The sequence below is a fragment of the Acanthopagrus latus genome, chromosome 24 (assembly GCF_904848185.1).
Source record: "Acanthopagrus latus isolate v.2019 chromosome 24, fAcaLat1.1, whole genome shotgun sequence".
In the NCBI taxonomy this organism is placed as follows: domain Eukaryota; kingdom Metazoa; phylum Chordata; class Actinopteri; order Spariformes; family Sparidae; genus Acanthopagrus; species Acanthopagrus latus.
In genome coordinates, this window is record NC_051062.1 from 9,872,481 (window position 1) to 9,887,945 (window position 15,465).

The 15,465-nt window shown below is 42.5% G+C and overlaps 1 protein-coding gene across 8 annotated transcripts in view; it reads right to left on the reverse strand.

The window, feature by feature from the left end:
* LOC119015499 (neural cell adhesion molecule 2-like) overlaps positions 1-15,465 on the reverse strand; it is a 499,946-nt gene that overhangs the window by 121,136 nt on the left and 363,345 nt on the right. For all 8 annotated transcript variants that reach the window (XM_037091542.1, XM_037091541.1, XM_037091536.1 and 5 more), the window contains 3 exons: positions 8,676-8,882; positions 3,809-3,952; positions 1,801-1,938 (listed from right to left, as the gene is read on the reverse strand). In XM_037091542.1, the coding sequence (XP_036947437.1) occupies positions 1,801-1,938; positions 3,809-3,952; positions 8,676-8,882 (489 nt within the window). The remainder of the gene's footprint in view (positions 1-1,800; positions 1,939-3,808; positions 3,953-8,675; positions 8,883-15,465) is intronic.

Consider the following 15,465-nt stretch of genomic DNA (forward strand, 5'->3'; position numbering starts at 1 on the left):
ATGGCAGAGAGAGCAGAGTGACGGTGCTCTAAGTGTGCCAGTGATGAACTAATCTGAGTCAGTGGAGCCGAATCTGTCAAAGCTGACAACTGTGTTTTGATGCTACAACCCAAGGTCACATTCAAAATGAACTCGGCTCGGTTTCTGCACATCAGTCGATGCCGTTATCAGAGTCGTTGACCCGACTCGGCTCAGGATTAAAACACTGCAAACAAGCTCTGGAATGGGTCAACAAAAAACTGTTACATTTATGTGGCAGCAGGCTCAGCGACATGACATCTTGTATATGTCTTCATATTCAGGAACAAGTTGTTTAACAAATTATTCTTATTAATACAATCTTTAAAATGTCATCATTCCTATTTGCAACCAGCTCCTGCTGTGTACACTATCCCCGCTCAGTTATTCTGCTTTGAACCTTCAGCACCTGCAGACTCTTCACAAAGAAGATAATGAGTGATGTTTAACATCAACAGCAAAACGTGCATCAGCATAAGAATCCCTGATGCATGCTAATCTGTCGACACCGTGTGAAGTGCTGGGAATCTACACAGCTCTCTCTAAAGCGCCACACTGAAGACTCGGTTTGTAATAAATGAGATGTATCCTGATAGTAACTCAGAAACAAGATTGTTTACTGGGTTATGTCACTCTAAGAGGATTATGCTCCACAACAAAAGTCAACCCCGCTGCTGGTTTACAAGAGTGCTGTGCAATTTTGAGCTATTCAAGACTCTTCCTCCTGAGCATTTTCAGCCCTGACAAGAACAAGAATGTTTGGTTCAAAGTACAGACTGCAGAGCAAAGATAAAGTATCACCTGTAACCTGTGAAATCACAAAATGAGATCTTGCTTTTTCAATTTCAGTAACCATAAATCCAAAATTAGAGAAAAGGGTAGAGTTTCGGAGACTTGGGTGCCACAAAAAAAATAACCCAATCTTGTGAAATAAAAATTTCCAAAATCCCTCACAAGAGAAAACTAAAAGTAGAAGGGGCCAGTGGTTAATATTGGGCCTCTAATTTAGTCACCACAACAATGTCTTTGTAAGACACAGTTCTAGGATTTCAGTCTCCTGGTAACCAACACGCAATCTAAACGTCTAATTCTGTTAATTATGGTCTAATAATGTTATTAGCATCAAATCAAAAATATCATTCCTGCCAGCCTGGACCTTTACCAGAATGCTTTCAGAACCAACAGATCTACAGAGGATGCTATATCTACTGCCCTCCACTCAGTCTTCCCACACCTTGAAAATAATGACAGTTATATTGTAATACTGTTTGTTGACTTCAGCTTGGCATGAAATACTTCCCATGAAGATGTTTAGACTTGAGTGATGCTCTCTGCAACTGGATATTGGACTTACACAAGCAAATGTCAGTTCAACAGTTCGAATTAACAGTTGCACCTCATCTGTGATAGCGCTCGATGCCGGAGCCCCCCGAGGCAATGTGCTAAGTCCCCTTCTGTTCACACTCTACACAGAGGACTGCACTTCCAAAAGTCAGGAGAACTGATGTATGTGACAACACCACCAACATTTGCCACTTTGAAAACAACGATGAGATTTCATATCAGGAGGAAATCAACAACTTTGCAGGGAACAATCTACTGCTCAATGTCAGCAAGGAGCTGATGGGAAAAGGAGGCCAAGTTTGTGGACAATGAACTAAAAGTTTGGATATTCTTTTTAAAAATCCTGCTTAATGGGCATAAAACAGCCACAGTCTCCACTTTTAAACACTGCACTGTATTGTTGCTAATCTTCCAATGCTGACTCAAAATGTAACTCACCATTCACCACCACGGCAATGTCCACAAAGTCGATCTCGCCACGGGCCTCGACGCTGGCTTCGCAGCGGTACACGCCCTCATCGGCTTTGGTCACCTGATGAATCTGCAGGTTGTTGTTTGCCAGCACCTGGAACCTGCCTTCACAGCACGGGCGAAGAGGAGGAGGACGGATGAGGAAGCCGGGCGAAGACAGGAAGAGGAGAGAGAGCGGGGAGGAGGGAACGACAAAAGAAAACACAGTGTATGATAGAGAGAGAGGCGAGATAAGAAAGTTAGGAAAACAGCGGTGGAAAATTGCCATCTCCACTCCTCAGTAGCTCGACTGTCAATCTTCACTCCAGCACATTTACCTGATAAAGTCTGCATAGATAAACACTCGCGCAATTACAGTTCCAAATCGTCTGCGGTCTCTCTCTCTCATTGTGGCCGCCGCGAGATTGGCCAGGAGTGATGAGGCGCCCTATCTCATTTCTCCCAAGCAAAGATATTTATAACCACGCATTGTAATTAGAGTGAAATGATTAAAAAAAAAAAAAAAAAAGATCGCTTCTTCGTCATGCTTCATCATCACTGTGGCTCTGAAGATTTGAATTTCAATTAAGAAACGTGACAGATTCAAGGGGTCACTCTTTCTAATCAGTGTTCAGGCATGCATTTTGTCAGGAAGGAAGATGGGGAAGTGGTGTAGGGAGTTGTAAATCAGGGAAGAAATAATGAATCCAAGTCTTCTGGTTCCAGCTATTTTATCAGAAAATAATATTACTGAAAGTGAATCTGTCCTCTGAGTGCCTCCATCCTCTGTCTGTCTTCTGATACAAATTAAACAGACCACCCTCCTGATATTTAACACCGCAGAAGCAGCTGAAAGGAGTTCGATTGAATGGAGATGCTTGAAAAATCAGCTTCAGATCAAATTGGACGGAACGTGATTGACAATGCGATTGTGAATTACTGCATTGTCGTTAGCGGCTTTTATAAAAAATCAGATGGAAACAGCTCTTTTACACTTCATCTCCTGGGAAGCAGCATCTTCAAAATGTCACCATCCAACTGCTCCATAATCCATTCTCTCATTCACTTGTTAACATGGTTTCTGTCCAAGTTACGTGCCTCCTCCGGGGCTGATGGGGTTTTCTATTCATAGAATTTGATATCCTTGTCTTATTGTGAAGCCACACAAAAGAAGTAAACAGCATTTCCTAGAGAATAGTATTTTTTGGCACATGAGCACGTCTTTTCAATGAGCGTTTCTCTCTCTCAATAATCGAGTGTGTTTGGCAGGTTTATGTTGGAAATAATCCTTTTGAGACTGCTGCTTACTTGCAACTTTGATTACCATCGTGATCGACTTCTGGAATAATCAACATCAGTTACACAGTTTGCTGAGCAATGTTGTGTGCAGCCCCGCTATCATATACTTCATACCTACCCTGCAAATTAAAATACAAACATCACTCCATAAAGCCCCAGAAAACTTGTTTTTGATTGTTAATCTTTGCTTGACATCATTAAATACTTATGGCTGAATTAACAACTGACAAAACAAAAACAATAAAACTACACTGAGTATTAATTAATTAAACTCTCAAAACCAAGCTAATTTTTTCAGGACGACTGGTTGGATTCACTTCTAAATTCTGACTCAAACAAGTAAAAAAAAGGATGGAGAAAACTCTAAATGCAGAAATCAAGATAGTACACAAAAGTGAAAAGACGAAAAAAATATTTTTGTTGCATTGTGACCATATTAGACACCATCAGTCCAACTAAGAAGCTGACAGTAAAAATGCATTTTCATGGCCTTCAGTAAAAGCAACCAAGTCAAACACATGGCAACATTGTAGAATAAGGTGCTCTATATAGCAGATAATGAGTTATTGAGAACATATTGGGAGATACTATAATTGTCTCCAAAAAAAAGAAAATATATTCAACAAACACATCATAAACAACAGCAGTCAAGGTAAATAAAGTGGTTTAATTATGAAATAAGGTCATGAGAACTTACTGTGGTGCTCCTCCGTGATCTCTTTGTCTTGGTAGTACCACACGACCACGGGGACGGGCGAACTAATGACATCACACACTACCTCCGCCGTCTCACCGTGGCGGAACTCCTGCGGTGACTGAACATCCCGAAACGTCAGCCTCTCTGTGAGATCAAACAAGATGGAGATGGAACAGGTTTTTTTTTACTTTATTCTGAGTACTCGTGGCAGACAATTAAATACAGGTCTGAACATCAAAAGGAAAACAAGAAGAAATAGAAAACTGCTGTGCTTTTACGAGCCTGTCAAGTTTGACTGTTTTGAGACAGAATCTGGGGTGAGGGGTTTGAAAAAGTCACTTTAAAATACGTTTCCCTGCAATTTTCTGTCTGGGTGGCATCTAGTAAGTTGTGTAGTTGCCTTTTTAAGGTCGTTTTGTTGATAATGCAGGGGTAAGTGCTGGGCTGGCCTCTATTTGGACACCTGGTACCATGCATTACTGTCACAAAAAGCCCTAGAACACTGGCTGCAAGAAATAGAAATAAAACTGCTTTTCAGACACAAGAGTAAAGGAATGATTTACAGATCAAGGTTACAATAAATATTCCAAATTTGGGTTTTCCATCATCACAAGTATGGATATTGATGCCTTTCGCTTGGATAATACTTATATAAAAAGCACATTTTCTATACTGGATACTCATTTCAACCATGTATCTGTTCCTCACCTTACTTAATAGCACTAAAGACATACTACTGAGTGCTAAATTGTGGTAATGATGTTAGTTGCTTATATTTGTTCATAAAATAAACGGACAAATTAAAAACTCTGACCTGATGATGGAGATGATAACAAGTCAAAGGATAATTTGTCAATTCATGGGATAGTTGTTAACACATTTCATACTATGTCTGGGCAAAAGCGGTGGACTATTGAACAAAATTATAGATGGACCGACAAAAACCATGCAGCAATCCATGAGCTGTGACGTAATGCCTCACAATACAGATATAAAGTATTAAGACAGAGGCACATGAAAAACAATGAGTTCACAGGAAACTGAGCATCTGCGTGCACTCACAAAAGCAAATACAACAAAAGCCAAATTTGACAGTTCTCCAGGATACAGATAAAGCGCTTCTGGTGAGACGGTGCAGGAGACAGAAGGGTGGCCATTTTACTTGCTGCCAATCACAACCATGACATCAACAACAACGACACAAAAAAAAATCAATGAACTGAGATATTCTGCAGCTTCTCTGTTTGCCAAATTGGGCAAGAACACAGGCAGCCTTTGACTCACTTTATCCTGCTCTGAAGAGAGTGCTGAAATAATGGATTCCACCCTGTGCCAGTTTGAAGTGGGTGTCTTGACAAACATTTGGTGCTTTGACAAATCGCGTTTTATGAGGAAACTGCTCTTGGACCAGCACGCCTCCACAAACAGCACGTGATTGTTCTCCGAACCTCGGCTTTTGTTCGGATAGCAGACTTTGATGTGTGCCGGTGCTGGCATCGCTCACTCTGCAACCACCTGCTATCACCTACGTTCTGTATTAGGAAGGTGTGAGTAAATCAGCGACAGCTCCCCTATCAGTCCCTTCCGTTAGCGAGACTTCGGCATTAGCATTTTGCAGTGTGATTTATGCCAGGCTGCTCCCTAAAATGAGCTTTCTCTCCCCGACTGCACCCTCCGCCTGTGAACGTGCCTGGCATCTCAGTGTCATCATTAACTTCAAGGATGCCTTTGCATGTTTTGCCCCCCCCCCCCCCCCCCCCCCCCCCCCGTTCTTCTTTTTATTTCCAAGATCTGTTGCTCTTTTACTCACTCCGTCTCTCTCTCTCTCTCTCTCTCTCTCAGGTCTGAACACTTCTGGTGTCACTTGTTCCCTCTGTTTGTATTCATTTCCTTTCTCTTTTGTTGTCACACTGCTCTACAAGAGAATCAGTAAGGGAAACATCCTCTCCAGAGTAACACTCTACGGCACACTTGACACTGGCGAATTGAGAATATACTCAGTACTCCGGAGTTTCTCTTTCGTCGTTCGCCTACACATCACCGGGAGGATAACTGTCTGATATGTCGACAAGCCAATTTCCCTGGACCTCTCTCAACTGGAATAAAGATTTGTTCCTGTCTTTATCAACCAATTTTGCTGGTTTTGGTAAAATGGGGCTTGTGCAGCATTATTGCTTTGTCCATTAATAAACTAAGAGCAAATGGAAGGAGCTGGCTCTGACATTTTGCTGTCAGCAAATTATCATCTTCTGTGTGGAGCAGCAAGAGTTTTATCCAAAGGCAAGACCATGCTAGCATCTCTGTGAGGCTGTATTCTAAGCACAGCAATGAGTGGAGCAAAGTGCTAATGTCAGCATGCTACATGCTAGCAATAAGTCTAACCCTTGTAGAAACATTTGACACAAAAGTCAGCGTTTGGGGATCATATGAGGCTTTCATCTTAATTCTCTGGGGAAGGATTAGTAAGTTAAAGTTAAACCTTTAACCCACATGTCTGTATAAAATGTCATAGTAATCCATCCAGTTGTTGTTGAGACGCTTCACTAAAAGCCTAAAATACGATGCTGGAGGAATAGTCCGGGGATCATCAAAATATCTGAAATGCTTCCTCTAGGGAGCATGAAATTTCGTATAAAATGTATTGCCAATTGATCAAAAATTGTTGAGGTATTTTACTGAAGGTTTAACAAAGTGGTGGTCCAACTGACCAACAGGCATCACTATCCCTAGTGCCAATGACCAGGGAAGTCAGCAAGCAGCTTTTCTTAATGCTTGTCTGAGTTTGAGGCACCTGTTTTAGATTGAAAGCCTATCCACCACTGTATGTAGCATTATCATAACAGCCACCATGGAGATGTCAGCAACTATTGAGAGGATGTCAACACATTCCCTTCCACAGGTCATGAATTTCATGTACAACATGTTGTAGCACACATGCCCGTGCACCGCCCAAGGAGACCTCGCTTGCTCCCACTGTGTTCACTGGCAGAATGACTGTCTGGAGCTTAAGGCAGGTTTTCATCCGCATGCTGCACATGCAATCTACGCCGAGGAGCCCGAGTGAGTGACGCCCAGTTGCCATGGAAACAATGGTTTTAGGGAGCTGGTTATGTGAATGAGGCGAAGGCTGAGTGGTGGCAGGTGTGATAGAGGCTGTGATGTCTCCCCTAATGGTTCACTGGGCGAGGATGAAAAAGTCAACCACACAGCGGGTGATGACTTCCAGAGTGTGCACACATACATGTAATGTAACTGTGTGTGTGTGTGTGTGAGTGAACTGAATCCTTGTACCTTGACATTTCTCCAATTAAACTTTGGGAAGTCTCCTGATCAAAGTTCTGGCGTATCTGAGAATTTTGGGTTATTCGCATCTCAAACTTCACTTGGATTTTATATGGGGCATGTACACACACCTTCTGCATCCATTGTAATGTTAATCCAGGTTGTAGATGGAAGCAACCAGGCAGTTGTTATTGTGGTGACACCTCACTGGTAATTCACAAGCACTTACATATATAGAATTTTACTTTGACCAATTTTTGCTTGGAAACATGTCTAGGACATCCTCTGGAACCTGTTACATAATATAGACATTAGAGGATTATAATGATAATTGTAACATTTTCAACAATATTTAGTCTAGTTGGGCTTCTGTTCTCAATTATTGGGCTGTTCTGTGACCCGCTTACAGAGTAAGCTGTTGATTCCATGTGTTATGGCCAGTGCACCTTGGGTCTAGTCTATTTTTTCCACATCACAAGTGCGGAAAAAAATAGAACTGGAAATAATCCTTGGATAGTCATATCGACATTGTATGTCATTGCTCAATATCAAATGCAAACTCTTTGTACAAAGAAAGGACTGGACTGCTTTTGTTGAATTATGTATCATAAATTATCATTTTCCCATCCATAGTGTTGCAGTTCGATTTAATACAAGTTTTTTTTATCCCTGTGAGAGGGCAATTTCAATGGAGGGAGACCAAAGCCTAAAGCCTGCATCATGAACAGCTTTAAACCACGGTTTTGAAATGGAATAACTTGGCATATGATGCTCTTTCATTGGGGTGATGACTGACCTGAGGAGAGTGTTTCAACTGTGAGTGAAGCTGAGTTGGAGTCAGTTCTACACAACACTCCAAAGAAAGCTTTTACAAGACATCAAATATAAAGTCTACATCTGAAATACTTGAACGAATTATTTTATTGGACAATTCCATTTTAGTTCTGCAATCTACCCTCGGTTGCTTAAAGCTCTACATTCTTAGAGAAAAAACTCAGAGAACATGAACTCAGTGTTGCTGCAGTTGTGGTCCCACATAGTTTGTCCAATTCTCATTCCATCACATGAATGAGCTGCTTGGGTTTAAGTTGTATCTTGCTCAAGGACACTCTAACAGAACAAATGGTGGTTTATTCACTGCTCAGCGTGAGGATGGGACCCGCGATGGGACAGCCCCTGTAACCACTGAGCCAGCTCTGCCTCGTAACATTAAGTTTTGCCCGAGAAATAGTGATGGGTCAGCAAGGCGGGTTAGCCTCAGTGCCACATTCCTCATTATGCCTGGCAGGATCCCAGTCCCACGGCATTACTAGCTGTCATTACATTTTAATCACAAGAATGAATGTAACACACACTCACACATGAGCTCGCACACAAAGTCAAAAGGTACACATGGATCTGCAGCATGAGGCTGCGGCGAGGCCTGGAATAGCAATGGGCCGGCTTCCCCTGTGATCAAACACTAATATGAGAGGCTTATTCACTTCATGTCCTCATGTCTACTTCTCTTCAGGAGGCAAACACAGAGCATCTGCAGGCAAATGTGCGAATGTGTGTGTGGGTGCACGTCATCTGTCAAGCTTACGGTAGATCTCCAGCACGACTGAGGCCTCCTCGGTGTGGCCGCTGGCGTCAGTGGCTTGGCACCGGTAGATACCCGCGTCCTCGATGATTGCGTTGTAAATGATGAGCCTGGATCGTGACGTCTCCGTGTGGAGTGCCATTCGCTTGGAGGGCACGATGCGCTCGCCCTGAGGGTTGTACCACTCCAGCCTCACTGGTTCACCAATAGCTAGAAGCAAGGTCAGAGGGAGAGAGAGAGATAAAATAAACTGATTATGATGAGTGAATTTTACTCTCTTTTACCAGGGCCTGACTGTGTTAAAAATCAGCCTCATGTTTCATGTTTACATTCATGCACAGGAAAGAGATGCTTCCATGATTACTCCCACACACACCTGGGATCTATTCAGGAAGGCTGTTGACATTCAAACTGCCTGAAGATATTTATTACTTCCCTTGCAACAAGTTGCCTCTAGTTGATTTCCAACAGCTTTATGTACATTCCAAATTGGTCTGATAGGTTGAGCCTATAACCTCCCAGTCCCAAGATTATTAGTGAAAATATTGGATTGCCCAAGAGTGACATTCGCTTGGCATGAAGTCAGTCAGCCTGAAAGATGCTCAGCATGCAGTAAGTCCAGAAAAACAATGCAGCATGATAACAGATGGTTGTTTCTCCTGCTCTGTGTATGCAGTGTATGTGTCAAATGCACTGTTTCAAATATTTTACTCTCTTTTGCCCAGAACTTTCTAGAAAGCAAAGTTTTGCCGACTGAGTTCCAAAGGCTGGATCGGATCCTGCAAGGGTTTTTTTTTTGAGGGGGCCCAGTCAACGAACTTGTGCTAAACCATCTGCTTGTGCTGTATTTGGTGATGCGCTCAGCTTTAAAATCCCCACGGGTCAGAATCAGGTAAATAGGAAGCTTGGAGCCTTGTTTACTTGATTGCAAAGTCTTGCTTTAATATTTCTCTTTTGCACTGGAGTCCATTAAGTTTCAGTTGGTCTTCAGGACCCTGACACACCAGTAAAGAGTTGGCCTAACCCTGACCCTAAATCAGATTAAAAGGCATTGGCATTATAGGTGACAATATTAATCAAAACAACAGTTTGTATATCATCAGTCCTGCGCCTCTGTTTGAGGATTCAAAAGTTGAATTATAAATACAGCTACCTGGTGGTATGGAGAGTTATTTCCTTCCATGCAGGTGCAGAACTTATAAGCTAGTTTGCCGCTGTAGTCTGTGTTCTCTGTGGTGTGTTCAATCGCAGCTTCCTGGCCAAGACATAGGTGGCATAAGAAGACACCAGGTGGCGAGAGGGCACTGCCAGGTTGCTTACGTGGTTTACATAGGGGTTTTTGGGGGTGGTGGGTGTCAAGTGGTATCTGCAGTGAGAACATTGCATTGATATGTGATGATCAATGTTAATCACTTCAGCTGTCAGTGGTTTTAATGTTGGGGCGGACGTGTGCAATGCCATCAAATTAGTGTCCTATTTTCATTCTCATATATTTCACCGAGCCTTCACATGTCAATACTCTGGCACTGCTGCTCGTTTTGGTCTGCTGAACAGCTAAGGACCATCCAGCGCTGTTGTTGGAACTTGTTGGGGGAACAGACGGCCTGAAATTATATGATTATGTCATAATCTTGGATTTACATAGCTAATAAGTCTGTAAAGGAACGGGGACATATGTAGGCTGTAAACTCCACTTTAATTTCCAAGATTATGCGCATATACAAACACACACAGAGAGAGACAGCAGCCTGATCCAAAGTGAATCTGAACCCTGATTAAAATGGCGTCCATATGTAGCCCGTGAAACGTGAACTCATCTGGCTACTGTAGGAGATGATACGGCCATCTGCAAGTAGCAGGTGCCCTCAGCCTGTAAATTCTGCAAATAAAAGTGTCAGTGTGGAGGGCCATTACAGGGCCTATCAATCAGCCAGAGCCTTGAAACAGAGGGGAGATGGACACAGGCTTGTCCTGTCCCTTAGAGACAGGCGACCTGACTTGACTCAAATACGCTTGCAAAGGAACAAAAAGATCGGAAAATGGAAACGGTAAAAGTTCGTGACACATGTGTCGAGTTTAGTCAGCAGTGCCTGTGGCAAAAGATAACCCACGGGGGGTGAGAGAGAGAGAGAGAGAGAGAGAGAGAGAGAGAGAGAGAGAGAGAGAGAGAGAGCAGGAAGCTTGAATGCTCTCTTTTCCCTTCAGTGACAAATGACAAGATGCCCTTGAGCAAAGTTTTTAACCTCCGGCAGCTCAGCAGCCGGCAGCAGAGGACTGGGATGATTAATCTCAAGGGCTCTCAGGTGGAACCGCGAGGAGGAGAAGGCTTCAAGTGGGCCAGGATTCTGCTGGACACATATTTGTCCAGCGTGAACACTTATGTAAATAGCTCATGTCTCTCAGCTTGATGGCGCTCCAGTACATAAAGGTAAATCATGATGAATATGCTGTTTCAGAAGAGCGCCTCTTGATGCCTGCACATTGCATCATAGACAAACACGCGGGCTCCAACTCACAGCCCAGCAGGCCAACACTGATCGTCGTCACAATGTTTCCAACAACCATCAGCATCATATCCTTGGCGTGTATGCCTGCTGCTCGTTAGTTTCAAGGCCAACAAATCTGATGAGGCACTCAAACAGGAAGCATTGCTAAAATCATATCACAGTACAAGCCATTCTCCTCGTCTCTCTGCCTTCCTTCACACGTCGCTTCCCACCGGAGCCTCGCGGTTCATGTGGGTACTTGTGGGGAAGAGATAAGTGTCTAGCATCGCTACAGGCGTCTCTTTATACCTGTTAGCATTACAACGTTATCACCCCTCACCATTTTACTGTCTTTTGACAGCGGAGACAGCTAAATATGTTAAAGTTGATGCAGCTAGCATGGTGACAGGCCATTTGCTTCACAGATGATCTGAGGAGACGGGAGTGTGAAGCGTGCAGCCCTGTTTTCCACGCTCAGCCCTGCCTCCCTCTCTGTGTCTTTACAACTGAATGAATAGCTGGTGGAAAATTCTGTCAAACTGCTCTTAAAATCTGCATAATTTCTGGCATTATTGCTCAATCTTGGCAAAAGCAAACGCTGAATGACTGACTCTTCTGACAGTGGAGTGGAAAGATCACTTTTGATCGCTGTTTCTACGTAGGTGCTGGCGAAATATCTACAGGGCGGCGAGGTGACTGATCGTCGGCTTTTGTTAGCTGCTGATGAAACTGACGACCCCGCTCTGTTTCAGCTTAATTCTGAATTGCACATGGAAACAAAACTTTAAATAAGAGCAGGCCAAGCACCAAGGCTTTGTGTCTGGAAGGTCTTTGTATCCAGAAGGTTTATGACCCTCTGTAGCAGTGAGGGAGCAGTATAAAACAGCTGAAATACTGAACAAACACAACCCTGCACAAGGCAGATTATTGACTAGACGTGCCCCATGGCGCCAAAATTAGCTGAGCACAATCTGAAGGACTCGTCCCCACGGTGGCTGGCACCAGAGCCCTGATAGTAATTGATTCAGGTCTTCGGGGAAGAAGATATTACGAGAGAAACAAGAGCTGAGCAGGGAGGGATCACACTGGTCAGCATGTATATGTGCATAACTCCACATGATGTCAAAATTATCCAACATATCTATCGCTGTCTCCCTTTCCATCTCCGTCCACTCTAATGTCTGGCCAATGGGCAAACGCAGGTCAGCAGGAGCACATAATATGACCTTCCCTGCTGCGTTTAGAAGAAAACCACATGGAAACATAATAGCTGTTGGATCTGGTTGGACTATGGAGGCCGGCTTTGTAGCCACCTCTGTTTTATTTTCAGCCAAACGCTTGTTCTGGCTCGCTGCCACTTCATTCACAGTCATAGGGGAGGTTAAACAAACACCTAAACACCAGTTTATCAACCTCTTTATTTGCTGCGCCAGGAGCTCAGGTTCATTTAATCCTGACAGGAGACCTATTTTACATCAGAGTAACAAGAAAATTACCTTTATAATTATGTGCTTTGTGTGTTTGATTTGACATTTGCTGTGGAGTCTTGCTGACACCTGGTGAGTATTGTATCCAGTAAGATACAGACGGTAACAACCATAGTGGGAAATGCTTCCACGGCGCCGGGGATGACTGGATTGTTTGATGAATGTGGAAATTATGCCAGAATTGTAACAGATATTCTTTCCTGGGGATTTTACTAGGGGAAATGGTTATGAGTGATACTCCTGGTGCTGGAGCTTACCAGCATAAGGGTCCAATTTGTAACAAAGTTGATTATTGAGTCTCATTCCCAAATTCTTAAACAGTGAAGCTTTGGGATTCTAGGTCGAGTTGGGAACGAGACTCAAGAATCAACTTTCTAAGAATTCGAAGCATAAATTATAAGCCAGAAGTGTATACAACACGAGAAAACAAAATCATCTTCAACATGGTTTGTACTTGGGATGTTATATCCCATCTTCACTCATTCCCTTCCGTGTAGCTGTTTAGGAGGTTTGTGGTCCAACAAGTTATTGCATGAATAGTATGAGTAACACTCATTGGTACTGTGGTTATTCTGCTGGCCTAGCAATTCAGTTTAAAACAGAGTTTAATTTGTTTGTTTTATAGCTTCTATTCTGATATTATGTACTTCTGATTATATTAATATAGAATTACTTTTTCGATTTATCTGTTCTCATGCTGCTGCAACACCTTAATTTCCCCTGTGGGAATCAATAAAGACTTATCTTATCTCATGTTGTCTTATTTTTTTTTTTACATTTCAATATAATACAGCTCACTCAACACACACCATAATGAAGTTGTGGACAAGCGCATCACTGCAGAGGCTGTTTGTATCGCCCATGCATTTTATCGAGCGGATGTCTTTGACCTTTGCCCTGACGGTGATGAAAACAAACAAAGAAGAAATGAATTCACTCGGGGTGCAAGGTGACACGCAATGGCAGATTTTCTCCTCTGCCTTTCGCAGATCACTTAGAGCTGACTACTCTTTTTCCAAAGACGATCTCTGCTCCTCAGCTCACTTTACCTGTTTTTTTTTTTTTTCTCCACGCCTCCCACTCGAAGTTTTCCTCCTCTCTTCCCACACAATTCAAAACCCCCTCGCTTGCAAAACATCTTTTTCAGAGCGCCTTGGTGTGAGGGGTATAACAAAAAGGTTATTCTGTGTGGCAAGGTGGTGAATAAATGCTAATTCCGTGAAAAGGGATGTCTCTCACATTTTCATGTAAAAGCAAGAATCTCTGAATAAATGCCACACGATTCGCCGCGAGGACAAAAGATGAAAAGGGGAATGGCGAGTGAATACTCAGAACTTTCAGAGGTTATTCCACATGCATTAATACATGATGGGTTCACACTCCTCAGTCTTGATGGGAAATTAAGGGGAAATAGTTGTGCATTTATAACTGCACTGAAGAGTCGTCAGCTAAATGTGCAGATAAACGTTGACTTTTCATGAGCTTGGAATAACAGCCTGGTTTTCGCTTTGGGACAACATGTTTCTCAGCTACTCTAAGAAGGTTTTTTTTTTAAAGAACAGAATAGTTTATTTCCTTAAGAAGTAGGAACACTTTTCAACACGTTGGCAGCTGAGGGTCATAGTTCACTCTTGACCTTGGAAACGCCAATCGACAAATTGTTACCATCTCAACTCAAAATGGATGAGAACTCCTCGGGGTGTGTTTTTGTTCATTTCAAAGAACGTTTGAATGTTTTTTGAGCAATGCGTTTTTTGGCCCGTGGCCTTGCATCAAACGCTGGTCGAACAAAAAGTTGTGCGAGAACTAGTACATTCATTCTAAAGCCCATGGCAACTTGGTTTTCTGGCATCTGTATTATTCAACGCTTGCTGGCATATACACCCAAAGTTCAACCATACTAAAAGAAACATTTTAAGTTATTTTCTATCAAGAGCTAAACAATCAATAATTTGCTTTTTTCAGGGCTGTGTAAATGTGTTTTTTTTTTTTAAGTATTGTGATTGACAGCGTCCAGGCAACAGACATAACACAAACATAACGCAACAACTGTCATTCGCTGCTGACTCAAGCGGCGCTAAAATCCGAATGATCCTTTGCCAACAAATTGTCTCTCACTTCAGAAAAGAACACTGGCACGGCGTCAGACAAGAATCTCTCCAGCGAACTTTGCCAGAGGATGCTGCATGACCCCGTTAACCTCCTTTTACTTTACCAAATAACCATCCTCCTTCAGCGGCTGCTTAAAAAGTCAAAGGTTGTTTTTGGAGCGAACCTTATAATAGCTCACATCTCTCCCATATGATATGTGATTGGCAGCCAGCAATGCAGTTTAGCGTCAACGTTAAGCATTCACACTGAAATTGTATTCACTAGTTGTTAACCACTGATTGAGTAAAATACATTTTTAGGGATTTCATAACAAATAAAATGCATCTCTTTGTTTGCAGCAATGCAATGACATGGATGTGTACCACTGCAGTGAAGAATAAGACCCAGGAAGTACATACATACATTAGCTTTTTACGGTTAACAGAGTTGGCTGATCACATTTTTGTTGGAAGGGTTCTGTTGATTCCAATTGAGAGATTTCTGTATTTCTGTCTGTGGCCCACTTGCAGGTTTGAAGTAGATGGGGTCTGATGGGGAAAAATGCGATGTCCAATCAAAATCTGATCTGATTTTGTTAAAATGCTGCCAATTATCTGAGGTTTTGACTCTTGTAAATAGTCCCAAAATGTGACTTTTTTCCGGACTTTTTGCATTAGTCATGTAGAATTGTCTTAATGGAAAACAAAAAAGGCTTTCCAGTTGAAATAT